The 25202-nt window shown below is 61.4% G+C and overlaps 6 protein-coding genes across 6 annotated transcripts; 4 read left to right on the forward strand and 2 right to left on the reverse strand.

Moving 5' to 3' along the window:
- The first annotated feature begins 44 nt into the window (after window positions 1-44).
- Window positions 45-2108, forward strand: CHLRE_16g673729v5 (uncharacterized protein). Its single transcript, XM_001695848.2, has 5 exons — window positions 45-161; window positions 271-338; window positions 470-520; window positions 720-788; window positions 1434-2108. The coding sequence occupies exons 1-5, from the start codon at window positions 110-112 to the stop codon at window positions 1578-1580; spliced, it is 387 nt and encodes a 128-aa protein (XP_001695900.1). The 5' UTR covers window positions 45-109; the 3' UTR covers window positions 1581-2108.
- A 53-nt stretch (window positions 2109-2161) lies between these two features.
- On the forward strand, window positions 2162-4993 carry CHLRE_16g673841v5 (uncharacterized protein). The gene is made up of 6 exons (XM_001695847.2): window positions 2162-2580; window positions 2654-2701; window positions 2835-2933; window positions 3189-3290; window positions 3471-3618; window positions 4016-4993. Exons 1-6 carry the CDS (start codon window positions 2498-2500, stop codon window positions 4343-4345), a joined length of 810 nt encoding a protein of 269 aa, XP_001695899.1. The 5' UTR covers window positions 2162-2497; the 3' UTR covers window positions 4346-4993.
- Window positions 4994-5041: 48 nt separating this feature from the next.
- On the forward strand, window positions 5042-7341 carry CHLRE_16g673953v5 (uncharacterized protein). Its single transcript, XM_043071229.1, has 8 exons — window positions 5042-5125; window positions 5216-5289; window positions 5414-5462; window positions 5582-5619; window positions 5798-5851; window positions 6180-6268; window positions 6532-6598; window positions 6964-7341. Exons 1-8 carry the CDS (start codon window positions 5074-5076, stop codon window positions 7093-7095), a joined length of 555 nt encoding a protein of 184 aa, XP_042916191.1. The 5' UTR covers window positions 5042-5073; the 3' UTR covers window positions 7096-7341.
- A 2250-nt stretch (window positions 7342-9591) lies between these two features.
- On the forward strand, window positions 9592-13446 carry CHLRE_16g674065v5 (uncharacterized protein). Its single transcript, XM_001695844.2, has 4 exons — window positions 9592-10713; window positions 10870-10949; window positions 11143-11395; window positions 11564-13446. Exons 1-4 carry the CDS (start codon window positions 10336-10338, stop codon window positions 12149-12151), a joined length of 1299 nt encoding a protein of 432 aa, XP_001695896.2. The 5' UTR covers window positions 9592-10335; the 3' UTR covers window positions 12152-13446.
- A 2420-nt stretch (window positions 13447-15866) lies between these two features.
- CHLRE_16g674179v5 (uncharacterized protein) lies at window positions 15867-19761 on the reverse strand. Its single transcript, XM_043071238.1, has 6 exons — window positions 19411-19761; window positions 18831-19337; window positions 18624-18703; window positions 18382-18454; window positions 17829-18008; window positions 15867-17667 (listed from the first exon to the last, which is right to left on the reverse strand). Exons 1-6 carry the CDS (start codon window positions 19423-19425, stop codon window positions 17083-17085), a joined length of 1440 nt encoding a protein of 479 aa, XP_042916192.1. The 5' UTR covers window positions 19426-19761; the 3' UTR covers window positions 15867-17082.
- A 54-nt stretch (window positions 19762-19815) lies between these two features.
- On the reverse strand, window positions 19816-25061 carry CHLRE_16g674291v5 (uncharacterized protein). The gene is made up of 6 exons (XM_043071239.1): window positions 23435-25061; window positions 23182-23261; window positions 22946-23018; window positions 22637-22759; window positions 22393-22473; window positions 19816-22141 (listed from the first exon to the last, which is right to left on the reverse strand). The coding sequence occupies exons 1-6, from the start codon at window positions 24287-24289 to the stop codon at window positions 21614-21616; spliced, it is 1740 nt and encodes a 579-aa protein (XP_042916193.1). The 5' UTR covers window positions 24290-25061; the 3' UTR covers window positions 19816-21613.
- Between the last annotated feature and the right edge of the window lie 141 nt (window positions 25062-25202).

The following is a 25202-nucleotide window of genomic DNA, read 5'->3' on the forward strand; positions in this document are numbered from 1 at the left end:
TTGATGCAGCAAGTTTGCTTCCGCGTTTCGTTGGACTGCGTTTTGTCACTGCTTCGCCTTCCTTGGAAATCCTCATTCTCGCTCCGAAAATTCATTTGCTTCTGCGAAAATGGCCTCCCTCGCGTTTACCTCCTCTCGTGTGGCCGTGCGCCCTTCGGCAGGCACGTAATTCCACCTAGTGTAATTGCGTTGAATTGATCGGCTTGCTCAGCAAGAACTTGGCCACGACAGAAGCCTGAAACGTGTGTGTGCGGGCGGCGTTGTGTGCAGGTCGCCGGGGCACGGTGCGCGTTGCCGCTAGCGTGACCGCGGAGAAGGCTGCTCTTGACATCACGAAGGTAAGCCCGCAGCTGGTGGAACAGCACCTAGTTTGGGTCGCGATGGTGCATTCTAGCTCTGGACGCGTCTAGACGTTTGCGAGTCCTTTCCCTGCGCTAACTTCTGCGGGCGGGCATCCCTGGCTCTGCAGATGACCCCCATCCACGATCGCGTGCTCATTCGCCCAATTGAGGAGGAGCAGGTGAGCAAACTTCGGGTTCGACAGGTTGGGGGTCGGGGGCCCGGCGCACCTGCCACATGACCTGGGCGGGGGCCTCTCGCATTGCAAAGGCCCACGAGCATGAGGCATTCCATCCACCTTTGTTGTCTCCTTTCTCGTCCGCGCGTGCACCGCCTTTAGCGCGTTTTTCCTGCTGTCCCACGGCATTGTGCACCTGCAGAAGACAGCGGGCGGCATCCTGCTGCCCAAGGCGCCCCCGAAGGCGAACTCTGACGCTCACATTGGCGAGGTGAGCTACCTGGGCGGCGTGTGTCAGGAGATTCAACAGCTTCTGAGGTCAGAGGTCCGGCTGCATAGCACACTGCAGCAGACGGGCACGGCATGTGTGGGTGGCCCAAACAAAACGTGCATGCCGGGGGGTGAGCGGTACCCCAGTACGGCCTGTGACGCAGCGGCAGCAATGTCTGGGCGGTGGCGTTGCAGCAGGGGAGGTCACTTGTTGGATGTACACGATTCATTTCGAAGAATGGCGATAGGGGAGCGTTCGGGCCTGAGCGCGCGTGGCGCGGCCATGGGTTGCAGGCTTGTGTCGTGGTACTTAAGGTCAAGGGAGCGTCAGGGCGGCTGTGAGCAGGGAGCAGTGAAGTACGTAGGCCCATGCACGGTAGTCGTGAGCGCTGTGCAGTAGGGTGTGGCTATGCCATGGGAGCCAACAGCCGCAGCTGATGAGGGAGCTTGGGACAGAGCCTGAAGCCACGGGAAGGCCCGCACGCGCGCTCCGCACCCAGCTCGGCACCCTTGTTCCCGCCGCTGGCACTCACCCGCACCCGCCTGCTCAGCCTCCATGGCCGGCTAAATGCCACCCTAACGCCCCTCGCTCATCTGCGCCTCCTGCGCCCCGCCCTTGTACTGATGCTCTTCGGCTCCACTGCAGGTGCTGGCGGTGGGCAGCGACGTGACTCTGGCTGTGGCCAAGGGCGACATGGTGGTGTTCCAAAAGTACGCAATGGCCGAGGTGGAGGTGAAGGAGGGCCAGATCATCTTCGTGGCGGAGAAGTCCATCATGGGCAAGCTGGAGTAAAGCGGCTTTGGAGCTGAGCTGAGGTAATGCTTGAGAGCTGAAGCGAGCTAAGGTGGAGCCCGTTGGAGCTCTGGGGTGACGTGGAGTTGCTGGCGGATATTGCTGGTTGGCTGAGCAGTGCGCAGTCACTCATTGGATTGAGTGTGCGTGCTTGCCGTGCATGGATCTGGGGGCTAGGAGCTGGAGTGCGCGTTTGGGGCACGACCCTGCAAGGAGGCAGCAGCGTAGCAGTGCCTAAAGCCACCTGCTGTGGCGAGGTGCCATGCGGCCAGGTGTTGGGCGAAGGCTGCGCCACAATGTGGCGGTATTAGGCGGCGGTTAGTACAGCGGGCCTCACGACGGGGACTGCGAGGTGCTGGGGAGCATGGGGACTGGGACGATGTGTGGAAGGTTTGGAAGGCGTGCAACTTTAAAGGGTGCTGGAGGACATCGCCGGGGAAGGACACCGCAGCTGTTTTACTTGACGAGCGGGTGCGGTGCTGCACCGTGGACTCTTACTTGGAGCGTGAACTGTAAGGAGGGTGTATGACCGTAATTCCTAGATCATAGCGGTAGCTTTCAGCCGGAACGCGCGGCACAGTTTGAGTGTTGAGGGGGGGGAAGACAAGGAAATCTGCGAGACGTGGGGCGAGTGGGGTGGTGGGGCCCAACATGCACACCTACATGGAGCGTTCCTAGCAACCTAGAAACCAGTAGTAGGAGAAGTTAGGTGAGTATAGAGCGTTCACGCACATTTCCAGCTTTATTGTGGAGGGCAGCTCGGGCCCTCGGACTTGTTTTACAACAGCGCAGTCTTGGGCCCCGACGCAGACCTACTCCCGAGCGCGATTCAAGAAAGCAAATGAGGTCGTAGCTGCGAGCCAGGTCGGTCGCCAGGCCGCTGAATGCCTCTCGAACGGCGAAGACCGGCTCGCAAAATGGGGCTTTACGGAGCGCTGGTGGTCGCTCTGATGGCCTCGCTCAGCAGCATTGTTCTCGGCGAGCGTCGACTCTTCATCAGGTGAGATAACGTCAACTTGGGGCTTGGGTTTCCAGCACAAACAGGCTTAACCCGCTCTTGCGGCTTCGCGCAGGGATTTGCCGGAGCCCAAAACGCGCTGTCGGAACACTGTTCAGGGCCTGTAAGTGAAGCTGCATGTAACGGGGCAGCCGGGACCGCGGACCACCACCTGGTGGAGGCCGCGGGGTATAGGACACGCTGCGGTGACACGCGCTGCCGCGGCTTCACTGCCCCCTTGCGTCACCGCCACACAGGAACATGGTAACCGACGACCACGGCGTGGTCTGCAAGCGCAGCGATCTTAGCTACTCGACGGGCTGCTGCACCAGTGGTAACCAGCACGACTGCGCCCTGTGAGCTGGGGCTGGGGGCGGGGCCGGGAGTAAGCGGGGGGCAGGGCGCCAGAGGGCGGTGCATGGGCGGGCGGTTATGCGGGCTGCGCCGCGGGGTGCACTGTGGATGGGTGCGGCTGCAGAGGACGGCAAGTACCAGTACGACGGGTGACTCTGCTGGGCAGTGTGGGCAGCTCAGGACCGTTTCGGGGCCGTTCAGGGGTTCGTAATGCTACCAGCCCTCTGACTCTGCACTCGCACACCTGCTCCTTGCAGGTGTGATATGCGGGACCGGTGCTGCTCGGAGTACGAGTCGTGCGTGTCGTGCTGCCTGGCGCCACAGCACAACGCCGTCAGCATAGCAAAGCAGGCGCTGAGGTGCGCCTGGGGTTGGACGCGGGTGGCCGGATGCCGTGCATAGACCACCCCACCGTGTGCCTGTGTCGGGTGGCAGCTGCACTTATGCGCAGGAAACCTTGCTAGACCTCCTTTGATGCGTGCATTGACAATTTTGTCGCCTATCATTGCCTTCGTCTGTCATTGCCTCATTGGGCGCAGGTCGCCGCGGCACAAGGACAGCGGATTCTGGGGAGACCCGTTCGAGTACTGCAAGGGCATCTGCCGCACACACAGCCGCAGCACCGCGCACGAGAACGCGTACATCAGCTCGCGCCACCACTGCTTCAGCCAGCTGGGCCGGCCCATGGTGAGGAGGTTGGGAGCTGGGGGCGAGAGCGGCGCAGGGTCGTGGGAATCAGTCCGCTCCAAGCCGATGTGAACCGAGAGGCAGTGGGTGCGAGGGCGGCACCTACACGGCGGACGGTCTGCACTTGGATGGGGGCCAACCCCGGCTGTGCCGCGACGGCGCAAGGGAGTATAAGGGATGGGGGTGTGGGGCTGGCGCACGGGGGCTGATGCACACAGGCGACCCGTGGCGGTAGTGACTACCGGGAAAGTGCTGTGATTTGAAGGGTGCGCAGCGACCAAGCATCTGCCCGTCCTGCGCTGCTGTGTGTCGCCCCATGGGCGCGCTGCGCATCGTGCTGCAATGTCTGTATTTGCGACCTTCCTGAGCCCCATCATGTGTCCCGTCTCTCTCGCAGCTGTCGGACCCGCTGCCGGCGGGCGTGATGGATGGCGTGGAGGTGGTGACGGGGCAGCGCAACGCCAACTGCGACGACGTGTGCGCCGCCAAACAAAAGAAGTGCAGCGCCGACCACCTGCGGTGGCTGAGCAGCTGCGACCGGCTCCGCGAGCAGTTCGGCTGCGAGGCGGGCTGCGAGGTGGTGGCGGGGCTGGGGCCCTCCTATGTGGATGGTAACGCGCCCAAGCCGGCGCGGCCGGCCATGTGCTTCGCGCAGCCGGCCGAAGGCGGCAAGCTGAGCTGCAGCGCACGAGAGGAGCAGCATCTGATGTTGTGCCCTTGCAAGTGAGCGTTGGGAGTTGAGCGTTGAGCGTTGGAAGGAACCGACTTTGAAGTCTAAGGGGGGGGGGTGTCTAGTGTGGTGGACTCTGCGGGTGTTTGCCAAGCTGGCTACTGGTGCCAGAGGCAACCAGCACGCCGTTTAATGGCCAGTAATTCCAGGGGATTGTACCCTGCCGTAATAACGGTGTACAGCGTGGTCGGAACCCGAGATAATGATGCGACGCGGGTGGTATGGGGTATTTTGAGGTTGGTTTGCTGCGGTGGGTGATCAGGAAGTTAGTGCTGATCAGTTTGCGGCGCGCAGCTAAGAATAGATCCGTCGTTATATTCAAGATTATACTGACGTGCTGCTTCTGGGCAACTACAGGAATTGCGATATCTCAGACGCAAATGTTGCTGAACTCTCGCACTCCGACCGTGTCCTCGCGGGCACCCCAGCAATCGCTTGCTGCCGCTCTAAAGGTTGCCTACGTGCCCCTTGTCGCCTCTACAAACAGCGTTGTGGGTCCGGCGCTAGCTTCCTCGACCGCATCGACAGCCAGTCGCTGCCAAACATCGCGGATTGCAGTTCCTATTCCCATCGTAGTATGCTGCAGCAGCAGCCAGCCTGCGACGACTGAAGGCGAGCTTGTAGCGTCTGTAAACTTGCGGCCGATTCTAGGCACAGTCGCTGTCACGGCGAGCTGCTGTTATGCCAATGTCCGTGTCGCGTTCGACTAGAGACGATGTTCGTGTATGGCGGGGGTAGGGGCGACGAGGCTGCTGAAGCCCGGAACAGCCACCCCAGGTACCCGCGTGTGGAGGGCCCCTGGCGCTGTTCTTGATGAGGGACACTCGAGGCTTGACCCGGTCCTGCGCAACCCCGCATATGCTGCAGATGACGTAGTCCGGTACGCGGCTGTTGGCGACATTGTCAGCATCAACTTCGTCATGCGGGATGAGGACGGCAAGGTGCGGCCTGGGTGATGTGGGTCAGCTCAGCTTGCTCCGCGGCCGGGCCCCACTAGGATGGTTTCAGACTGGTGGCTCAGCCAAAAGTTCAACGCCGGGTGTTACGCATCTTATGGGTCTGCAGGTGCTGCAGTCGTCGGAGACGGACCTTGGCGAGCCCCTGGCCTTTGAAGGTAACACAGAGGCCAGCTAAGGGTAATGAAGCTGTGGCGCCGTGGGGGCCGGGTGCAGCGCCAGCGATGGGCATGTTACATGTTGGCTGTTTCTTAACTTCCTATGTTTCATTCTGCAGTTGGGGCCGGAGACATGATGGGCAACCGGCTGTTCCAGGTGAGGCCTGCTGTGTAACACTCAAGGTCTCGGGCTTGCGTGCAGCAATGAGGAAGAGGAGGCGCGGGCATCCCTCGGGGATGCACTGGAGTCTACTATCCACAGCCCAGCTTCCTGCTGCCCTAACATCCCCGCGCACGCCGGATCATTTGCGTGTCCTTTTGCTCATGCCGGACAGGGCTTCGATGAGGCGGTTCGCGGCATGGCTGTGGGGCAAACCACCGTTCTGGAGGTAAGCCCCAGTGCCAGGCACAGGCACGAGCGGCACTCTAAGTATACAAGGTTAGAGCGATGCGAGCGCGCGGGCGAATGCCAAAGTGCGGCTGGACGAACAGATGCAGGACCAATCACTGGAAACAAGGACGCGTCGGTTGGAGGGCCTCTGAGCGTGGCCGCTTACGAGCCCGCTCGCAGCACACCCAAATGCCGCGTCTGCTTTCTGCTGCCGGCGAACCTTTATGGCATCGCTGCTGCCTTGCTTGAGCACTTGCGACATTGCCATGTTGGCCACAAATCCCTGCCGCTTCCCACTGCCCTGTGCCGCTGTTGCTGCGCCTCAGGCCTCAGGTGGCGAGTGGAAGCGGGAACTGTTGTTTGCAGTGCCGCGCGACCACCCGGAGGTGGCGCGCCTGGAGGGCCGCTACAAGAAGTGAGCAGCGGCAGCACAGGGGGCACGGGAATAGGGCAGGACGGTGAAGAGCAGACGCGTGGAGAAGAGACGGATTGCGCTGGGGTGCTGGCTGACAGCGAGCTATGCGCCCAGGTTGGGTGCCGCGGTGTTGCTCAACCTGATCTGCATCGAATGTTCCTGTTTGCCCCCATGTTGGTGACGCACCGTCATTGCACCACAAGTGTTGACAAGACTGGCCGCCCCCCCCCTCCTTCGCTCCCTCGCCTGCTGCCACGCCACAGCCAAGGCGGCCTCGCGGCCGGCCTTGTGGTGGAGCTGGCCAACGGCGCCATGGCCGTCATCCTCGAGGTGAGCTAAGGACGGGAGCCGGCAGGCTGGCGGAGGGCGGGGCAGCTCAGGCCCAACTGTGTTTGGCACCGTGAGGGGGCCAGACACAATACCGCGGGGAGGTCTGGTGTTAGTGTCTGCTTTGGGCGCGTTATGAGCTGTGCAATTCGCGTCGGTGCCAGGGACTGAGGGAGGTTCCGGGGTGCATGCTTTGCATTGTGTAGGCTGCTTGCGTGCGCCTCTATCCTGTTTAGATCTGCGCATGGCAGCCTGACACCTTCCCGAGCCATACGCACCGGAAACAACAAAACGCCAAGTGCGCCGCAGCTCGTTGTGAATATGTTTGCACCCCTGTCGGCTGCTGCTGCTTCTGGTGCGACCTACAGGTGAATGACGCCGAGGTGAAGCTGGACGCAAACAACATGCTTGCCGGCAAGACCTTCACCATCGAGCTGGAGCTGGTGTCCATCGACGCCCCCGCGGCTGAGGAGGATGCCGCCGCCGCGGCGACAGCCTGATAATGCCTGACGTCCAGAGGGAAAGGGGTTGCCCAGTTGCCCAGTTGGAGACATCGCAGGAGATGTGGACTGTGCGGACGCGGGCGTGGGCGTGGGATGGTGTGCCCTACTCGAGAATGCGGGTTGGATACCGGTTGCATGGGGTACTGCATTGTGCCAGCTCACGCCGACAGCCCGGATGATGAATTATAGGCGGTTCCTGGGCCTGCAAGTGGCCACAGCAGCACTCTGTAAAAGTGCCATCGGACAGGTCAGGCGACTGCGCACGAGTTGTCATGCAAGCCTACCCACAGCCGCACACTCCTCCCCAGCCGTCCGCCCGCAAGAGGCCAAGAGCACGCAATGTTATAAGCACACCTCAAACACAGATTTGGCATCCCAGCTGCCACTGAGCGCACTCAACGCCGGGGCTGGGGAAGTTTTGTGGTCCCCCACGTGCTGGTCGTTTGTCTGATGCGAATTAAGCACCTAGGTTGGGTGAGTTCTGGACCATAAGCACAGCGCCCTTGTAGCTTAGAACCAAGTAAGACCTCGCGTCTTGATGGACACCTGCACGCTCCGCGGACCAGGCCTAGCGGCCGCAGGCCACCAAGTATCAGTCAGGGGTGCCCCTGCCCCCTGGTATCAGTCGAGGGCCAATACCACTTCAGACGGCAGGACGGCTGCATTCATCGCCGCTTCAATGTGGCGATGCTGTGGAAACCGGTGCACGAATGCGGCACACCAGAATCGGGCCGGGGTTCGAGCTTGAGGTTGCCTGCCCTGTGCCGCAGGGCCCGGCGGCGGCGGCGGCGGCAGCGGCGGCGGCGGCAGCGGCCGTGGACCCAGCAGTGATGGCGTGGGGCAGGCAATCGCGGCGCCGCCCGAGAAGCGGCGCCGGCGCGCAGGTTGAGAGTACTGACTGCCTGCTCCCGTGCCGCCTGCAAGCCCACTCCGCCTTCCGCTCTGGTCTACGTACGCATTAGTTCCGCAACGCACGTCGATGTCTGGTTTGCAGTCTTTACTAGCGAGCATAGCGTGGCGCGGTGAGTCATGGGATTTACTGCTGTTTGGTTTGTTGCCTCGACGTTTTGGGGGGGTTGGGGCCTTGGGCGTGGGCCTTGGGGGGCTTTCCCGTGGGGCTTTCCCGTGGGGCTTGCCCCCTACGTCGGAAAGTTGTCCGGGCGTAGATGGTGCGGAAGGCCGCAGATGGCGTCATCTACGCTGTGTAGACGCCGCGGGCCCCAGGGCATCTACAAGATACGGGCACTGCCTCAGGGCGCGAGCTTCTCCTCCCTTGTGAACTGCGGCCGCGACTTCCTTCATGCCAATCCACGTCCGCCGCATCCTCCCCACCTGGTGCCCCACGTCGGCGTCCTTGCCCCCTTGTAGCCCTTGCAGCCCTGCCCCGCCCCACGCCCCCAAGCCCCCACGCTCCAAGCCGTCAGTTCACCGAACCACACTCAATGCTTGCGATCCCAGCTCGCTTGACCGTCACGCCGTGCATTACGCACCACACCACCGCACACTCGACGCTTGCGGTCGGGCATGCAGTACCGCAAGTAGCACCGATTGTAAAAGCCACGCATGCATTTGGCGGCCTTGGTGTTGCTGCACCCGAGGCACTCGCCTATGGGCCCCCACAGGTCCTTGTAGCCCGTGGTCCTGTTGCCCTTCTTGGTGCAGGCCAAGCAGCCTGAGGACCAGCTCAGTGGCGATGCCGGCGCAAATCCCACGGCTTCTGAGTCCTACGGCTTCTATGTGACCCGCCATAAGCCCCGCCGTGAGCCCCACCGTGTGCGTAGTCTGGTCTCGACTTGTAGCCCTGACCCGCCCCACGCCCCCACGCCCCCGAGCCCCGGAGCCCCAGGCCACCGCTCCTTCTAGCGCACCGTACGGCCTAAGCCGGAGTGAGTGAGGGAGGGGCCAGCGGCCAGCAATGGTTACGACACCACTGACCAAGCGCTGGGCCCCCAGAGCTATTCGGACCGGCTGCTGAGACGCAGTTGCCCAGCGTGGGTTTCTGCGCCGGCATCGCCGCCGAGCTGCTCGAAGAGTGCTATGGTTTTGTGTACGGATTTCTGCAAGTCGCATGTTGTGTTGAGAAAGTACGCAAGGAACCTCGCGTTCTCAAAAACGCAGTGGCTGTCCTAATGCCAGGACCTAGACTATGCTCGCCCGCGTGTGTCCTAGAAGTATCACTCAGCTTATTGTAGATAACGCTTGTTATTGATAAGGATATATCATCCTGCTCGCTCGGCGAAAAAACCCTAGGCGTGTGAACCCTTGCCGAAAGCGGACGCTGGCCGACCAGGCCTTGGCCGAAAGGCACCAAGGGGCCCTGGAGGTGCCAAAAGGCAGTGCCTTGATCAATGCCTTGATCAGCGGTGCATGATATGAAAAAACTCTTCTTCGCGCGTCTACAGAAACCGGCGCGTTGATGGGACTGCCCACGAGTTGAGTTGTCATGGAGCCTACCCACAGCCCAGCCGTCAGACAGCAGCGGTACGCAATGTTTTCAGCGCTCCTTAAACAGAAATTTGACATCCCAGCTGACACTAAGCGCATATAACGGAACGCCGGCCCAGCCTGGCTGGGGAAGTTTGGGTCCCCCACGTGCTGGTCGTTTGTCTGATGCGAATTAAGCATCTAGGTTGGGCGAGTTCTGGAGCATAAGCACAGCGCCCTTGTAGCTTAGGACACCAAGTAAGACTTCGCGTCTTGATGGACACCTGCACGCTCCGCGGACCAGGCCTAGCGGCCGCAGGCCACCAAGTATCAGTCGAGGGCCAGTACCACTTTAGACGGCTGCATTCGTCGCCGCTTCAATGTGGCGATGCTGCGAAACCGGTGCACGAACGCGGCACACCAGAACCGGGCCGGGGTTCGAGCTCGAGGTTGCCTGCCCTGTGGGCAAGCCTCAAGAACAAGTTTAGCAACATGAGTAGCTCTCGCAGCTCTCAAAACCTCACCGAAGTCGAGCGAGCTGGTCACGTCGGTCACCTTCGCGGGACGGAGCATCCGAGCCCTTCGGCGGCAACCCAAGGCATCGACATTCGACGCCCGGCCGTGTCGCCTGTGAACGTGTGCTCTTCTCCAGCCAGACAGCCGCTCTTCACGAGCCGTAGTGTTGGGGCGACGGTATGCTACGCGGGTGGCTCACCCCACTCCGTCGCGGCCGGTCCAGGCAGCGGAAGCACCCCCACCTCGCTCAGCACGGCATCAGACTGCGCCATCACGGCGATGGGCTCGCCTGCGCTCATGGTGCCGAGCTCGCTACCGAGCCTGCCTGTGCTGCGTGGTGGGCCGCTGTCGGTGGGCTCGTCCGTGGCTGCCTCAGCCTATGCATCGCCGCGCGTCCACGAGGGTTACGCCCCGGAAGTTATCGCGGGCTGCATGGCTATGGCGTCGCCGCCCGTACCAGCAGCCACCGCCGGCTGCTCGGCGCCTGTTATGCCGGCGGCCGGCCCCGCGCCTGCTGCCCAACCCTGCGCGCCGGCGACCGCCGCCGCCGCCCAGTCCAAGCTGCTTGCGGTGTCTCCCGCGCTGCCGTCCGCCATGTCGCGGCCGGTGTGGTCGTTGGAGGATTACAGCATCTCCAGGCGCCTCTACAAGGGCAGCTCCTCGGCCGTTTACAAGGTGTGTGGACGTGTGTGTGTACGTGTTTGTGGCAGGACCGGCAAGACTCCTGCCTGGAAGAACGTCGAGCGTGGGCAGCCTGCGCCCAGACGCATGCTATGCACTTTCTGCTGCTGTCCTGTAACGTGTTCCTGGTTTTACTTATTACTCTTCCAGGCCACCTGTCTTCACTCCGGCATTGCTGTGGCGCTCAAGGTCTACTTCCTAAACCGCCTGCCTGTCAACGTCGTGCACATGTGGGTTCGCAAACATAAAACCCCGCTCTCCGCGCACCTACTTCCTGCTAAGCAGAAGCCATGCAGTAGCACTCTCACAATAGACATTCATTCCTTCACAATCTATGGGTACTTATGCGCAGAACCGGTCTGGTCGTTTCGTCTCCCCGCCTCATCCCCTTGTGGCCGCCCGCTGCCCGCTACCCTCCTGCAGGCTCAAGCGTGAGATTGAGATCCACTCCCAGCTGGTTCACAAGCACGTGGCGCGCCTGTACGGCGCATTTTTGGACGATTCGCAGCGCGTCGTGCTGGTGCAGGAGTTTGCGGCGCGCGGAGATCTGTTTCACGTGATGCAGCGCCTGGGCGGTCGCATGCCGCCGGAGCACGTGGCAGAGCTGGTGATGCGTCCCTTCCTGGAGGCGCTGAGCTACCTGCACTCGCGCGGCATCTGCCACCGCGACATCAAGGTGTGTGTCCTTGCATGCGCGCGGGATGGTGCTGGGAGCTGGTACTGCGTGCTGCACTGCTGCTAGCTGTGAGCGAGTGGGCGCAGCACGTGCGTGCGGAGCTCCGAATGCTGGCGCTGACGTGCGCATGCCCTGTCCCGCCATGCCGCCGGTTCCCTATTTCCGCAGCCCGAGAACGTGCTGTTCACCACCGACTGGCGGCTGCTTGTGGCGGATTTCGGCGTGTCCATCAACCTGCACCACGAGCGGGCGGTCACGCGCGCCGGCACGGAGGGCTACATGGCTCCCGAGGTGGAGCGCTGCCCGCTCAAGGCCGAGCCGCAGGAGAACAAGGACAAGCCGCAGCTGGCGTACTCGACTGCAGTGGACATCTGGGCGGTGGGCTGCATGGCGTACGAGCTCATGGTGGGCTTCCCGCCAGCGATCGCGCGGGCGCAACAGGACTCGCAGGCCGCGGCCGCGGGCAGCGTTGGCGGCTTCGTCGCGAGCCAGATGACAGCAGCGGCGCTGCACTTCCCCGCCTCCATCCCTCAGACCGCGCGTGACTTTGTGATGGCCGCCCTGGCTGCGGACCCCACTGAGCGGCCCACAGCCGCCCAGCTGCTGCAGCATATGTGGCTGCTGCAGGCTGCGGCGGCGCAGGCGACGCGGCGGGCGGCCGTGGCGACGGCGGCTGAGGTGCAGGTGACGTCGCCCATCCCCATGCCCGTTCCCTTGGCCATGTCTGCTGCGGCACCGCAGATGGTCGCTGTATGAAACCGTGCCTAGATGGTCTTTGAGAGTGTGTTGATGGACAGCTTTGGGACTCTGAACTGCAAAGCACGGTAGGATGTAAGCGTACCGTTGAAAGCTGAATTGTGATTTACTTTGGCGGCGAACGGTATGCTCAAGGAAGGCATGCAACTAGTACGCATGCCGTAGGACCGTGAAAACCAAGGCTCTAGTGGCTTGAAATTGGTGGAGAACTGCATCGTGCTGGGCGCTAGCGACTTCTGGATATGCCAGTATCCGTGCCTCTGCATAGCGGGTGCTCCTCCGGCACAGGTGGTACAGTAGGCCGAGGACGAGACCCGTGCTGGCATGCTAGCATGCATGGCACACGCCGCACTGGGGGCCTTCCTTACGATCCCCATAACTCGCAGCGAGCGTTTCGAGTAATGTAGAGTGGGATATTAATAGCAGCCGCGATGGCCGGCGTACACTGGTTGCCGGTTGCAACAAGCGAGTGGGTGCATTGGCATATTGATGTCCGTAGCCGTACAGTAAATGTCGTCAAGCGCTTGAATTGCTGGTTTTGGCGGAAACGGTGTGCGGAGATGTCTGTGGGTGCGCTTGTCATGTGTCCCGGTGTCACCCATTCTTTGGCACTGTGGAACGGGAGGTTACGAGCCGGACTTAGAAAGCGTGCTGCGTGGCGGGTTTGGAATTGGGTGCATGTGGGAGACAGAGGATGCTTACGGAGACTGGCGTGTGGGCTGTGTCCGGTGGGAGTGGCCTTCGATTAGAGACAACGTGTGCGTGCGTTTGCGCGACAAGTGCTCACATAAGGTGCGTTTTGGGAACAGGCTTCCAGTCGGCCATGGTCATACAAACGGATGCTAAATGCATACTGATATTGATGGGAACACGTAAATGGGCCAAGGCGAGCACGCTGCCGGACGCAGCTAGGTGCTAGGGTGGGTGCGTTGGAGTCAAGTGCAATCGGATTGGTGCTAGAATGCGAGATGCATGGATCAGGCTGGTGCTGTGCCGGGAGGTGTCAATATATTTGCATGGTTTGTATGAGCATTGCGAACCGATGCGCGTTGCGGGAATGAGAGGATGCACACGGTGCGCTGTCTGACAGCCTCGATGCCTGCAGCCACGGCGCTTATTAGTCTCGAACTGAAGGACGAACTAAAGGACACGGGTTGAACACAGCCACCCAAGAAGTTAATGATGAAAATGTTGTAGATATCCATGAACGGCTCGCATGCAGGAGAGCGAGATGGAAAGTGGAGGGGGGGGGGGGTGAAAGGGATCAGCGGACAGTGATGTAACATGGCTTGAGCGTACATGTCCTAAGAGCCGTCAACCGCCAGCAAGGCCTGGCAGCCACCACTAATCAACTGCTGCTGCCAGCTGCCCTGCCCTGGACCCCATGCTTGAGGTCATAGTTAGAGCTAGCTAGCTGGAAGGCGCCACCTGCTGGAGCGAGCGCTACGCTTGGTGTTGCAGGGTGTTGTGAGGGTCAGGAAATAGGTGCTGAGTGTGACATTGCAGCAAGGGACATTCTGCATGGAGTGTGTCGCATGCGTCCTGCCAACGTGGTACTGCACTTTCGGGGCACCAGAAGCAGAAATAGCCGCCGCAGTCGCTAAACCACACAATTGAAGCATTTGGACTCCCGGCCGCCATAGGGCACGCGACGCAGCTTTCCCCGAACTTCAGCCGCGGCCTAACCTATTCCAACCCGTGGCGCTTCCTCACACTCGCATTCGGCTTGCCCACCACTCCCGTACAATCCGAGCTCCCTCTCAGTCTTCTCATCTTCTGCCTTGCCGCACCCTGCTTCTGCCCCTGCTTGTCATACTGTCGCCCCTTTGCCCCATGTGCGGACGCAGAAGGTGGGGGTTGAGGGGAGGGGGCCAGCAGATGCATCCACACCAACTGCATTGCGCTGACGCTACACCAATGCCACGGGTACAGGTGCTGGAGCACACGGCGCGGCCCAAGGAGGAGGTCATTATTGGCTGGGGCAACGCCACCACTGGTCATGGCGGTTGCATCAGCAGGTTGGGGCGGGGACCAAATCGGGCACTGCTCCGCCTGCTGGTGGACAAGTACGCGCACCTGGTGGTGTACGTGGACGAGTTCTACACATCACAGGCAAGATGAGAGCAGACGGGTTGGAATGAGTAAACAGGTGGTCGGTTGGACAGGATGGGGCTCGTGTACAGGTAGCCGGGTAGCCAGCAAGGTTCACACTGTACTCCTGCCCCCTCCTTCCCCAGGTGTGTGCGAAATGCGGGCGACGCTTGCTCGGCGACGGGCAGCGCTGCCTGCAGGCGGTCTTACCATGGGGGGGGGGGCTCACGTGCTCACCAAGTCCAAGTGTGCAACCACTCGGGACGGTGTGGGTGAGTCCACTTTGCGGGCGGGCGGCTGGCTGGGTGATGGCTGGGTGGCTGGGTGACGGCTCGGTGGGGCTCAGTGGGTGATGGCTGGCTGGGTGACGGCTCAGTGGGGCTCAGTGGGGCTCAGTGGGGCTCAGTCGTGGGCTCAGTGGAGCTCAGTGGGGATGTCACTTCTCAGTGGGTGAGGGTTCAGTGGGGCTCAGTGGGGCTCAGTCGTGGGCTCAGTGGGGCTCAGTGGGGCTCAGTGGGTGATTGCTGGGTGACGGCTGGGTGACGGCTGGGTGACGGCTCAGTCGTGGGCTCAGTGGGACTCACTCTACCCTCCCGACGGTGCAGGGACGTGACGTCAACTCCGCAACCAACATCCGGCACGCGCTGGTGGAGATGCTAATGGGGCACAAGCGACCTGCATCGCTGCAGACTGGCGGTGGCGGCAGAAGCGGTGGCGGCGGCGGCGGCGGCGGCGGCGGCGGCGACGTCGTCAGCAGCGGGGGCGCGCGCGCGCATCTTGGTAGCGGAGGGGGCGGGAAAGGCCACGTGGAGGAGGAGAGCGCAGCGACGCCCAAGAAGCGGCGAAAGCGCGCAGGCTGAGGAGCCGGCTGGTGTCTAGGTAGCGGTCCGCGGTGGGGCTGGCAGGGCAATCGTAGCGGCATGACAAGTAGTGCGGCTGTTGACAACTGTGCTGTGTCTGGCTGCGGTTGGCTCTGCTGTGGCATCGCGACTGCCAGATAGGCACCTGGTTTGGCTATGTGCCTGTGGAAACCGACCCCGGCTATGTCCGGGCGATGCGGTTGTTCGGGCTCAAACTATGGAGGGGCTCAGCCCCTTTTCCCGTGACCATCAGGGCACACTTGTCAATTTCTCATCGGTGGACGCTGGTCGCCTGCCTGCAGATGCGCTGTGCCTCTGCTTCACAAGTGTGGCGTTGCGGCATATGTGTGTGTGTGTGTGTGTGTGTGTGTGTGTGTGTGTGTGTGTGTGTGTGTGTGTGTGTGTGTGTGTGTGTGTGTGTGTGTTTTGCTATCGCCTGGCCGGGCGCCGGAGCGTGAGCAATGCGCGTCAGCAAGCTAACAGCCTGCCAGCAAGTCAACGATGCCCCGATACAGTAACTCCTGCGTTATACATATACCAGCCGCGCAACCTTGCCTTGACGTGGCGAAATGACTGTTGGGGTCTGGGAAGACGCTGTATACTACGCCACTACGGGACCACGCCAACTGGCCCCTTACCCTGTCCAATCGCATCCAGACCGCCAGCTCACCCCAACCAAACATGCACGCACGTCATGCATCTATGCATGCTAAGTTGCGAACATGGTATACCGTAAACCAATGCACGACATTCGTGACCGTAATTATCGTGTGTGGTTACAAGGTGATGCGCACAATCTTTTGCATGCCCTTCCTGCCGCGTGAAAACCGGAGGCCAAAGCCGGGGTGACCCAATAACGCCTACAAATGATGAAGTCCCACACTTATTGTACTGCTATCAGCGTCGCGGGCGGTCCAGCAGACAACTAACAGCGACCTATGCCCTAACACTCGTTCACCAAACGAGTCTGTCGTCATACCGTAATCAGTTGTTAAGTTTTGCACGTGTTCACCACCTGATCACCTGATGGCTTGTCGCCTTGCCACCACCGAGCCACTTTGACTCGTCTGTCCCCCGCAGGGACAGCTAGCTGGCCACCCTGCCCACAGCCGGTAAAACCGGGGTCCCGCAGTCCTGCCTTCATGCCGGTTCTTACCAGCCTCACATGCTGCCCAATAGACGTCCATCTATAGGTGGACTGTCACCCGGAAGCACGACTGCCGCTCTCACCTTCCATACCCTAAACCCCGTATAACACACGTACGTGCCCTCTGGTAGCTGTCCTGACGCTGCCGCGCAATATGCGTAGCTCCCCAAGCCAGTTCCCTAAATCGACACACCCTCTCCGCCATACCCTCTCACCAGCTAATATCAGCTGACCGTTCAAGCTCTATAACCAGAATTCCAAAGCAATGCGCATTTACTGAAATACGGAATGCACTCCGACCCTCACTGCCTCTCCCTGCTCCCTGCGCCCCAAGCCTATCCGCCTAATAAGCAACCCGCCCATACACTCGCGCGCGACGCACATCTTGCTCTTTCCTCACGCCCTCGCATTGTTTGTGTCCGCTTTGTACACGTCCGCGCGCGGTCACCAAGGCACAACGGAGCAAGTGGCCAAAGCCTTACGAGCCACCACGCGCCTGGCAGACCGCCACGTGCCGGCGAGATTCTATTGGCAAGGGATACACGCGCACGTGCTAAGCTCATCAGTAAAGCACAGGACGGCGAAGGGGCCATGCCATTATGCTGCTAGCCAAGACTATAACATCATGCAACTACCGTGGCGAGTACGACTGGCGTGGGACAAGAACACTGCTACAAGATTTACAGCATACGATTTATTCATCTCGCATTTGCGTTCTGTATAAAAAGATAGTATGACACTCTCAAGCAGGCATCCAACCAAAGCAGTAGTGGTGTGGCACCCGAGCCGCCAAACCCGCAAAAAGCGAGTTGCCATGTCGTAGATGCGTCCTCTCATGCAACCACCGCCGCACTGCTGCTGCAGATATCCGCAGTCACACCTGCCGCACCGTGGGAAGGCGGACTCCCAGCCTTGTTCGCCGGCCGTTGCTTTGCCTCCTGGACCGCGGCCGCAGCAGCAGCCAACCAGGGCGCTTGCTTGAGGTCAAGGGCTGTGGGGCGGTCCGCAGGGTCGGGCAACAGGCTTGCTTGAATCCAAGCGCGCGCCGCGGGCGGCACAGACGCGGGGAAGTGCAGCGCCGCTGCGGTCATCTCACAAACGACGAAGCCGCCAACGCTGCCCGCGGCCGCGGCCTGCTGTGAGTCCTGCTGCGCCCGCGCGATTGCTGGCGGGAAGCCCACCATGAGCTCGTACGCCATGCAGCCCACCGCCCAGATGTCCACCGCAGTCGAGTACGCCAGCTGCGGCTTGTCCTTGTTCTCCTGCGGCTCGGCCTTGAGCGGGCAGCGCTCCACCTCGGGAGCCATGTAGCCCTCCGTGCCGGCGCGCGTGACCGCCCGCTCGTGGTGCAGGTTGATGGACACGCCGAAGTCCGCCACAAGCAGCCGCCAGTCGGTGGTGAAAAGCACGTTCTCGGGCTGCAGAGATAGGGAACCGGCGGCAAGGCGGGGCAGGGCATGCGCACGGTCAGCAACAGTATTCGGAGCTCCACACGCACGCACGTGCTGCGCCCACTCACAGCTAGCAGCACGCAGCACCAGCTCCCAGCACCATCCCACGCGCATGCAAGGACACACACCTTGATGTCGCGGTGGCAGATGCCGCGCGAGTGCAGGTAGCTCAGCGCCTCCAGGAAGGGACGCATCACGAAATGTGCGACCTGGTCAGGTTGCATGCGGCCACCCAGACGCTTGGCGACGCCGTACAAGTCGCCACGCGCCGCGTACTCCTGCACCAGCACCAGCCTATCCTTGTCGTCCTGTGTGCACGTGCGTGGTTGGTTGGGTTTGGGCGGGGCCCATGTGAGCAAGGGAAGCAAGGGTGAATGCTGTGGTGTTTGGACTCGGTGCGTGATGGCTGGGAAAGTGCCACACGGTTTGGGCCACGGTGTTTCGGGTGAGCAACATAACATGGAGCAGGAATACGGCATTGTAGGGCGACTGTGCGAGTGTATGGCGCTGCTTGACCGCTTGCCGGCAACGTTGCAGGACGCCGTTGCTGGATGTAGAACCCAACACACCGCACACTTGATGGCTGGGGCCAAACACACAACACAGGTTGCGGCCTAGGCACCCACCCATCCGCCCACCCATGCGCCCACCCGTCCGCCCACCCGGCCCTGTCGTACCCACCAGGAAGGCCGAATGGAGTCGCAGGATGTTGGGGTGCAGCATTGACACGTGGATCTCAATTTCGCGGCGCAGCCTGCACGTCCGCGCGTGTTGCAAGCAAGTAAGTGCACCCCCACGGCAATACACAGCGGCAGCTATGTCATCAGCATGTACGAGGAGCTGCAAGCAACCTCAACGTCCGTACTCACTAACCGGGCCAGCACACGCAAGACCCCCAACGGCCAACACAGTGACGAGCTCACATGTGCACGACGTTCGAGGCGATTCGGTCCAGAAAATAGACCTTGAGCGCCACAGGCAATCCACTGTACAGGCAGGTGGCCTGTGGGCAATACCCCGCGTCAGAGAACACCTGGAAGTGTCGTGCTGGCGGGAGAGCTGATGCAGAAACAACATAAGACGGCAAAAGCCCGTCCTGAAAAGCCACAGCTCTTACGACGCCAACACACCTTGTACACAGATGACGAGCTGCCCTTGTAGAGGCGCCTGGAGATGCTGTAATCCTCCAACGACCACACCAGCCGCGACATGGCGGACGGCAGCGCGGGAGACACCGCAAGCAGCTTGGACTGGGCGGCGGCGGCGGTCGCCGGCGCCGGTGCGGGCACGACGGGAGCCTCCGCGCGAGCATCGGGTAGCAGCAGCGCCGACACGGGCTGCTCGCTGGTCTCAGAGGCACAGAGGCCTGCGGAGTCTTGGCTCAGCGCGCGCTGGGGCGCGGCGGCGTGTGGCTTGCTTGCCGCCACCAGGCGCGCAAGCGGACCACCCGCAAACTTTGACAGCGGGGTGCTGGATCCTGATGGCGGGCTGTTGTCCAGGCTGCCGTTCACCAGGGGCACGAAGTCGCTGCTGAGCGGCCAGGCCTGGCGGCCGCCGGCGGGTGCGTCGATTTGGCGATCCTGCTGCGTCGTGATGGGGCCGATGGTACAGACCGTGGCGGAGACCGCGACGGGCGACTGAGGTGTTGAGAGATGGCAAGGCGCGCTTTCCAGAAGCCAGCTATTGGGCGCGAGGTTGCTCGTGGGTAGCAGCGGGCTCGCACATAGGCGCGGCGCCGCAACCGATTCGGTCGGTACTGCAACACCGCTGTTTGCACGAGCTTGACGCCCCAGGTATGAAAGATTTGAGGAGGATTGTGTCTTTGCAGGAGCGAGCTTTCTCTTTATCTGGTGCCATAGGGACTTGTGCGATTTAGCGCGTGGGCTGGCAGCGTCGCTGGCGCTGTTTGTCCCTGGGCTGTCTAATGGTGAGCTTTGCAAGCGCCGAAATGCGCCTTCAATTGACATTTCTGCACTCTGGCTTGGAGTCGAAGCCCTTCAACAAACGTATTGCTTCACCTGAGCGCTGCTTGCAAAATTTGTGCTTCTATACAGCGCTATGTGTGAAGCATATGGTTATCACAGCATGATATCATAGAAAGCTTGGGCGAGGCCTTTTATGTAAAATAAAGTGTGCCGTTTGATTGGGAGCACGGGCAGGGGGGGGGGAACCAACAACCAAGTCCGCGCGGCCGCCGCGATTACTGTAATGCAAACTCGTCGCCATCTTTTATATGTCCATTTCTGCAAGCGGCCCTAGCCAGTTGGACTCAAATCAACCGCGCGACAGGAAACGTCGCAACCGCTGCTGTCAACGACTGCCTTGCTATCGCAAACACTAGCTATGTAAATTGTTGAGTACGTGCGGGCGCGCCGTGACAGGCATTTAGGACAAGTTCCCCACCCCCTCACCCTCTCGTTTCCCCCGACCCCCTCGTCCCCCCCCGGAAACCCAGACTGCGGTTCGCCAAGGCCCCTGTGCCACCATCGTGCCCCCATCAGCTCATCACACACCACACCATCGCACACTCAATTCTTGCGGTCGGGCTTGCAGTACCGCAAGTTGCACCGCACGAAGAAGCCGCGCACCAAGCGCGCCCTTACCGCACATGGACTTGGTGGCCTTGGCGTTGCCGCAACGGCTGCACTCGCCGTTGGGCCGCAGAAGAAAAGAACAACATATAACACTTTATGATAACGGCATGGCAAGCTTATGCATTGCACCTTTGGGTCAAGGGCTCAAAGCCCTGGCTTCTAGGCACGCGGCACGCGTCCCAAACGATGAATCCCCTTCACACGACTGATGGGGCGCGCCCTTCATGGATGAGCATCGCCATGGCAACGTGCCCTTGCTTCTGCACTTAAAATCATCACTTGTAATTAACACGGCACAAATAGAAACGGCCCATCCACCCTGGCCCAACTGCACGTACAGGCGTGAACAGGTGCGCGTAGTTAGCGGGAGACCTGAGCCAACGATGCCAAGATCGAACTTTTTACATACCGCAACTCGCAACCACGAAGATGAACTATAAATGCGTATGGGAGAAGGCTAAAACACGACGTCGTTGAGGCTTGGGCGCAAACAAGCAGAACGAACGCATGAGTATTGAGTAACCAGATAATTCAAGCGCAAAGAGCGCTGTCGTTGTGACATATGTGCCGTATAGACCATCATGTATTGCACACCCCACACACCAGGGATGCAACACATAGACCATCATACACTGCACACCCACGCACGCACGCGCGCACAGACGTTGATTCAGTCAAGCCGTGCTTACAGGTACTTCATGAACTCCGTGCCAAGACCAAACATTGAGAGCTACCTTATTCTTTGCTTTTGTACTGTGCCACTCCTTATTTACCTCCTCTGCTTTCGGTCCGAAACCCTGGGCAGCGGCGCACGTGTGAGCCCAAGCAGCTGCAAGGCAGCACAACCGCATCAGGCTCACGCAGGCGGGGCCTGGGCCCAATGTGCTCTACGTGCGCGGCCATCAACATAAAGAAAGCAAGACGTCATGCGGTAAGGACACAGTGACGAGCGACACGTCAACTTAAGTAATGCGGGAGCATTGGAATAGTCGGACAAAGGAAAGGCCACTCAACTACTTGCCCCTTTCTCATAGTGGGGCTGAGCCCACGGCGCCTGAACGCAAATGGTGCATGCAAGGAACCCACGACGCCTGGACGGAAGGCCATGTGCTTGTACGACTACATCAACCTGGTATCCTTCCCACCAGTGCACAGTTGCACACCCAGAACAAACATGCCATGCACTGTGCAATGAAGTGCTCGCCAATGCTCGCCGATGATACCATTGCATGCAACAGGTTCTTTGCTGAGCTCCTGACTGCAGATTCTATGCCATGTCATGCCACGATAAGATAGAGATATAGAAACTCGCGGTGCCGTCAGGGGTCACCAGCAACCCCCGCGTCCGTGCCCGCGTCCGTGGCGTCCTCCCGGCCTTGCAGCCACGCCGACGCCAGCAGCTGCGCGGCAGTGGGCCTTGTGCGAGGGTCCGGAGCTACGGCGGCGCAGATGAAGTCCCGGGCATCCTGTGGGACCGTTGCGGGGAACTGCACCGAGAGCTGTGTGTGCACTCCACAGCCCGGGCCCCCGTCTGCGTTTTGTGCGCCCGTGGGGCCAGCTCCCGCTGGCGCGTGCTGCCGCTGCGGCGCGATCGCTGGCGGGAAGCCCACCATGAGCTCGTACGCCATGCACCCCACCGCCCAGATGTCCACCGCAGTCGAGTACGCCAGCTGCGGCTTGTCCTTGTTCTCCTGCGGCTCGGCCTTGAGCGGGCAGCGCTCCACCTCGGGAGCCATGTAGCCCTCCGTGCCGGCGCGCGTGACCGCCCGCTCGTGGTGCAGGTTGATGGACACGCCGAAGTCCGCCACAAGCAGCCGCCAGTCGGTGGTGAACAGCACATTGGCAGGCTGCGGAAGCAGCATGTAGGGGCCGGAATACTGGGGTAGACAAAGAACCGGGTTGGCATGCGTGCCATAGTAGTGGAAAGGGCGGCACGGCATTGGGGCCGCAAGGGGGCGTGCAGCAGGGCCGTCCCTGCTGGGGATATCCACGGAAACTCTTGCCACGGCTGCTACATGGCGCCACACATCCGCGCGCCTCGACCGGGGGGCCCAGGGGCCTGCAAGGGGGCTGTACGGTATTCATCCGCCGCACACACCTTGATGTCTCGGTGCAAGATGCCGTGTGAGTGCATGTAGGTCAGCGCCTCCAGCAGCGGCTTCATGATGAGGGACGCAACCTGCATGAGGCCGCACGGGAGAGCAAGAGGTAGTGAGGGACACGGAGCATGGACACATGGTCGCATGGAACAGTACACTTCGCTGGGGAGTCATGTGTGCTAACACGCACTCGCACGCGTCTTCTAGTGCTCGCCCTGTTTGTCACGACCACAATGACCATACCTGTGCAGGCTTGATGCGGCCGCCCAGCTTCTGCTTCACGTCAAACATGTCCCCGCGTGTGGCGTACTCCTGCACCAGGACCACCTTGGTGCTGGGGGCGCTGCTGCCGGGCGCGCCGCGCTCCTGCAGGCGCGTGCACATGCGTGTCGGGCGCATGAGCAGAACATACTCAAGTGAGGAAAGGCACTCAGCCTTTGAAATCGCGGGGACAGGGGCACCAGGAGTCAGGCGCAGAAGAGGCATGTGAGGCCATCTTGCATGCTAACCGCCTAGCTTCCACCAGCTGAACCCGCAAGCCCTTGCTCGTACCAAGAAAGCGCCGTACAGACGTGCCACGTGTTTGTGGACGAGGCTGGTGTGGATCTGGATTTCACGTTTGAGCCTGCTCGTGCACACGACGTGACGTGGCATGGCACACGTTGTGTTGGAAGGGAAATCACTTAGGCCAATTGCTTAAAGGCGGGCGATGCATGCCGTAAGAACGGCTGCTCCGATGGCCGCGCCCATAAGCACAAGATGAGTAAGGAAACGAAACAGTGGCTCACATGTGGAGGCAGTTGCTGGGCAGGCGGTTGAGGAAGTACACTTTCAGGGCCACGGGCAGGCCAGAGCGGGTACAGATGGCCTGTTTGTGGGCCGAGGACAGTCAAAGTGTGAAAACCACAAGGCAAGCAGTGGATGACCCTCGCGCTAGCACCCTTGGCGTGCCCATGGTTGGCCACGTTGACACACACACACACACACACACACACACACACACACACACACACACACACACACACACACACGTCCACGCACCTTGTACACGGCCGAGGAGCTGCCCTTGTAGAGGCGCCTGGAGATGCTGTAGTCCTCCACCGACCACACCGGCCGCGACATGGAGGGCGGCAGCGCAGGAGACACAGCAAGCAGCAGCGATGCCCCTGCGGCCCCTGGAGCGCTAGCAGACACGGCTGCGGGGTTGCAGTCGCTGCTGCGCGCGCGCCTGCTGGTGAACGCATTATCGCCGTGCTCGGCCGTGGCGTCCAACGCAGTAGCAGTCGTGCCGGCTGCTGCTGCTGCAGGCTGGCCAGAGCCCGCTGCTGCCCTCATTGCAGTCAGCGCCGAGCCCAGGGTTTCCAGGTTGCTGCTGTGGGAGCGGTGCTCTGATGTGGATGGGGGCTCGCGCCACATGCGGTTGGCGGCTGCATTGTGCCGAGCAGGACCGGCGGCTGCCGAGGATGCGGATTCCAGGATTGACGGCGGTCCCGCGCTCGTCCGCTGGAAGGCATGCGGCCATGCCAACGGGCTTGTTGGCTCTGCTGTCAGCAGTGCGGGTACGGAGTTTTGGGAGCCGGCGATTGAGCGCGCCAGCGACACCGCCAGGTGCGACTGGTGCGGCGGCTGTTGCGGCCTGGCGGTTCCCACGGTTACTGCGGGGCGCCCCGCCACCGCCGACGCGAGAGGCCCGCTGGCACTCGTGCCTGCCGCTGTTGGTGACGCCAGGGCAGCGCCTCCACGACCATCCCATGATCCTTGCGGCGTGTTGGTGGCGCTGAGAGGGCTGAGGGGGTTGCGGCGTGGCGGCAGGAGCCGACGCTGCTGGGGTTGCGGCAGCGGGCCCGCCGTAGGCGGCAAGCTGGGGCTGAAGCTCGACGAGCGCCGTGCAAACATGAAGGTAGAATCGCCCGCTGGTGAGCCATCCAGCACAATCAAACGCCCGCTGTCATCGCCTGAGCAATCTGAGGTGACTCGCGACTCCCGGCTGGGTGCGCCAGGGCTGCGGCACGCGCGCGCGTCGTGCTGTGCTCCCAAAAGCCGCCCAACGGACCCCGGCACCACCCCAACCGGCGAAGTGGGCTCACTCGCGACCTTTGTAGATGACGGGCTCCGAAGGCTGAGCTTGGAGAAGAATCCTTTGAGCTTCAGGCCCCATGGCAGCTTTGTGCGCCGGTGCGAGTCTGGCGATGGCGAGCCCCCGAGTCGCTCAAGGTCACTGCTCAAGTCCCGCCGCGGGCTGGACTCTTCAGCCGGTGCAAGTGGACTCAAGGGAGCTGTCTGGCCCCTTCGCAATGGAAGGCGAGGCGACTCGAGCTCAAGAGGCCGATTCATGGCGCCGGTCTTGCTGAGGTCAACGCTGCCGAGGGAATTCCTCAAGCCAGCCGTGAAACCAAGTAGTCATCGACTGAGTTAATGTTAATGCAGCCGCACATACATGAACAGCGTGAGCGAACTATAGTAGACTGTGACGCCTATCGGTATTTGATAATCATTGCAAGCGGGCTGCACGCTGCTCGTCACGTGAGAAGCTGCACCCTGCGGTGTCCCCAAAATTTTCAGGCCGAAGGGAGTGAATGACTACTCGCGGGTTCGCAGCGTACTTCATGCCGCACCAGTTCGCCCGACGGTTCGCACCGTGGACGAAATGGCGGCCTTCCACGTCAAATTGTGGATACTGGACACAATCGATCCAGGCACGCGTGCAGCTGAGCGCGCGGAGTCCCAACGGGACCTGCCGGCGGTTTTAGGCAATTCTGGATGGGCTGCAGGCATCGCCACCCGGAGACATCGCCGAAGCCACCGCGGG

Source organism: Chlamydomonas reinhardtii, chromosome 16 (genome assembly GCF_000002595.2).
Source record: "Chlamydomonas reinhardtii strain CC-503 cw92 mt+ chromosome 16, whole genome shotgun sequence".
NCBI lineage: Eukaryota > Viridiplantae > Chlorophyta > Chlorophyceae > Chlamydomonadales > Chlamydomonadaceae > Chlamydomonas > Chlamydomonas reinhardtii.

What these genes read in the sequence shown, in the direction of transcription:
- CHLRE_16g673729v5 (XM_001695848.2), top strand. Translation starts at nt 110, where the DNA reads ATGGCCTCCCTCGCGTTTACCTCCTCTCGTGTGGCCGTGCGCCCTTCG. An exon ending in GCCCAATTGAGGAGGAGCAG is followed by an intron (nt 521 to 719) that starts GTGAGCAAACTT and finishes GTGCACCTGCAG; the next exon opens with AAGACAGCGGGCGGCATCCT. An exon ending in CTGACGCTCACATTGGCGAG is followed by an intron (nt 789 to 1,433) that starts GTGAGCTACCTG and finishes GCTCCACTGCAG; the next exon opens with GTGCTGGCGGTGGGCAGCGA.
- CHLRE_16g673841v5 (XM_001695847.2), top strand. Translation starts at nt 2,498, where the DNA reads ATGGGGCTTTACGGAGCGCTGGTGGTCGCTCTGATGGCCTCGCTCAGC. An exon ending in GAGCGTCGACTCTTCATCAG is followed by an intron (nt 2,581 to 2,653) that starts GTGAGATAACGT and finishes GGCTTCGCGCAG; the next exon opens with GGATTTGCCGGAGCCCAAAA. An exon ending in CGGAACACTGTTCAGGGCCT is followed by an intron (nt 2,702 to 2,834) that starts GTAAGTGAAGCT and finishes ACCGCCACACAG; the next exon opens with GAACATGGTAACCGACGACC.
- CHLRE_16g673953v5 (XM_043071229.1), top strand. Translation starts at nt 5,074, where the DNA reads ATGGCGGGGGTAGGGGCGACGAGGCTGCTGAAGCCCGGAACAGCCACC. An exon ending in TGCGGGATGAGGACGGCAAG is followed by an intron (nt 5,290 to 5,413) that starts GTGCGGCCTGGG and finishes ATGGGTCTGCAG; the next exon opens with GTGCTGCAGTCGTCGGAGAC. An exon ending in CCATGGCCGTCATCCTCGAG is followed by an intron (nt 6,599 to 6,963) that starts GTGAGCTAAGGA and finishes TGCGACCTACAG; the next exon opens with GTGAATGACGCCGAGGTGAA.
- CHLRE_16g674065v5 (XM_001695844.2), top strand. Translation starts at nt 10,336, where the DNA reads ATGGTGCCGAGCTCGCTACCGAGCCTGCCTGTGCTGCGTGGTGGGCCG. An exon ending in GCTCCTCGGCCGTTTACAAG is followed by an intron (nt 10,714 to 10,869) that starts GTGTGTGGACGT and finishes TTACTCTTCCAG; the next exon opens with GCCACCTGTCTTCACTCCGG. An exon ending in TCTGCCACCGCGACATCAAG is followed by an intron (nt 11,396 to 11,563) that starts GTGTGTGTCCTT and finishes CTATTTCCGCAG; the next exon opens with CCCGAGAACGTGCTGTTCAC.
- CHLRE_16g674179v5 (XM_043071238.1), bottom strand. An exon ending in GCTCGTCATCTGTGTACAAG is followed by an intron (nt 18,704 to 18,830) that starts GTGTGTTGGCGT and finishes TATTGCCCACAG; the next exon opens with GCCACCTGCCTGTACAGTGG. An exon ending in GCCTCGAACGTCGTGCACAT is followed by an intron (nt 18,455 to 18,623) that starts GTGAGCTCGTCA and finishes GCGGACGTGCAG; the next exon opens with GCTGCGCCGCGAAATTGAGA.
- CHLRE_16g674291v5 (XM_043071239.1), bottom strand. Translation starts at nt 24,289, where the DNA reads ATGTTTGCACGGCGCTCGTCGAGCTTCAGCCCCAGCTTGCCGCCTACG. An exon ending in GCTCCTCGGCCGTGTACAAG is followed by an intron (nt 23,262 to 23,434) that starts GTGCGTGGACGT and finishes GCCCACAAACAG; the next exon opens with GCCATCTGTACCCGCTCTGG. An exon ending in GTCTGTACGGCGCTTTCTTG is followed by an intron (nt 22,760 to 22,945) that starts GTACGAGCAAGG and finishes ACGCGCCTGCAG; the next exon opens with GAGCGCGGCGCGCCCGGCAG.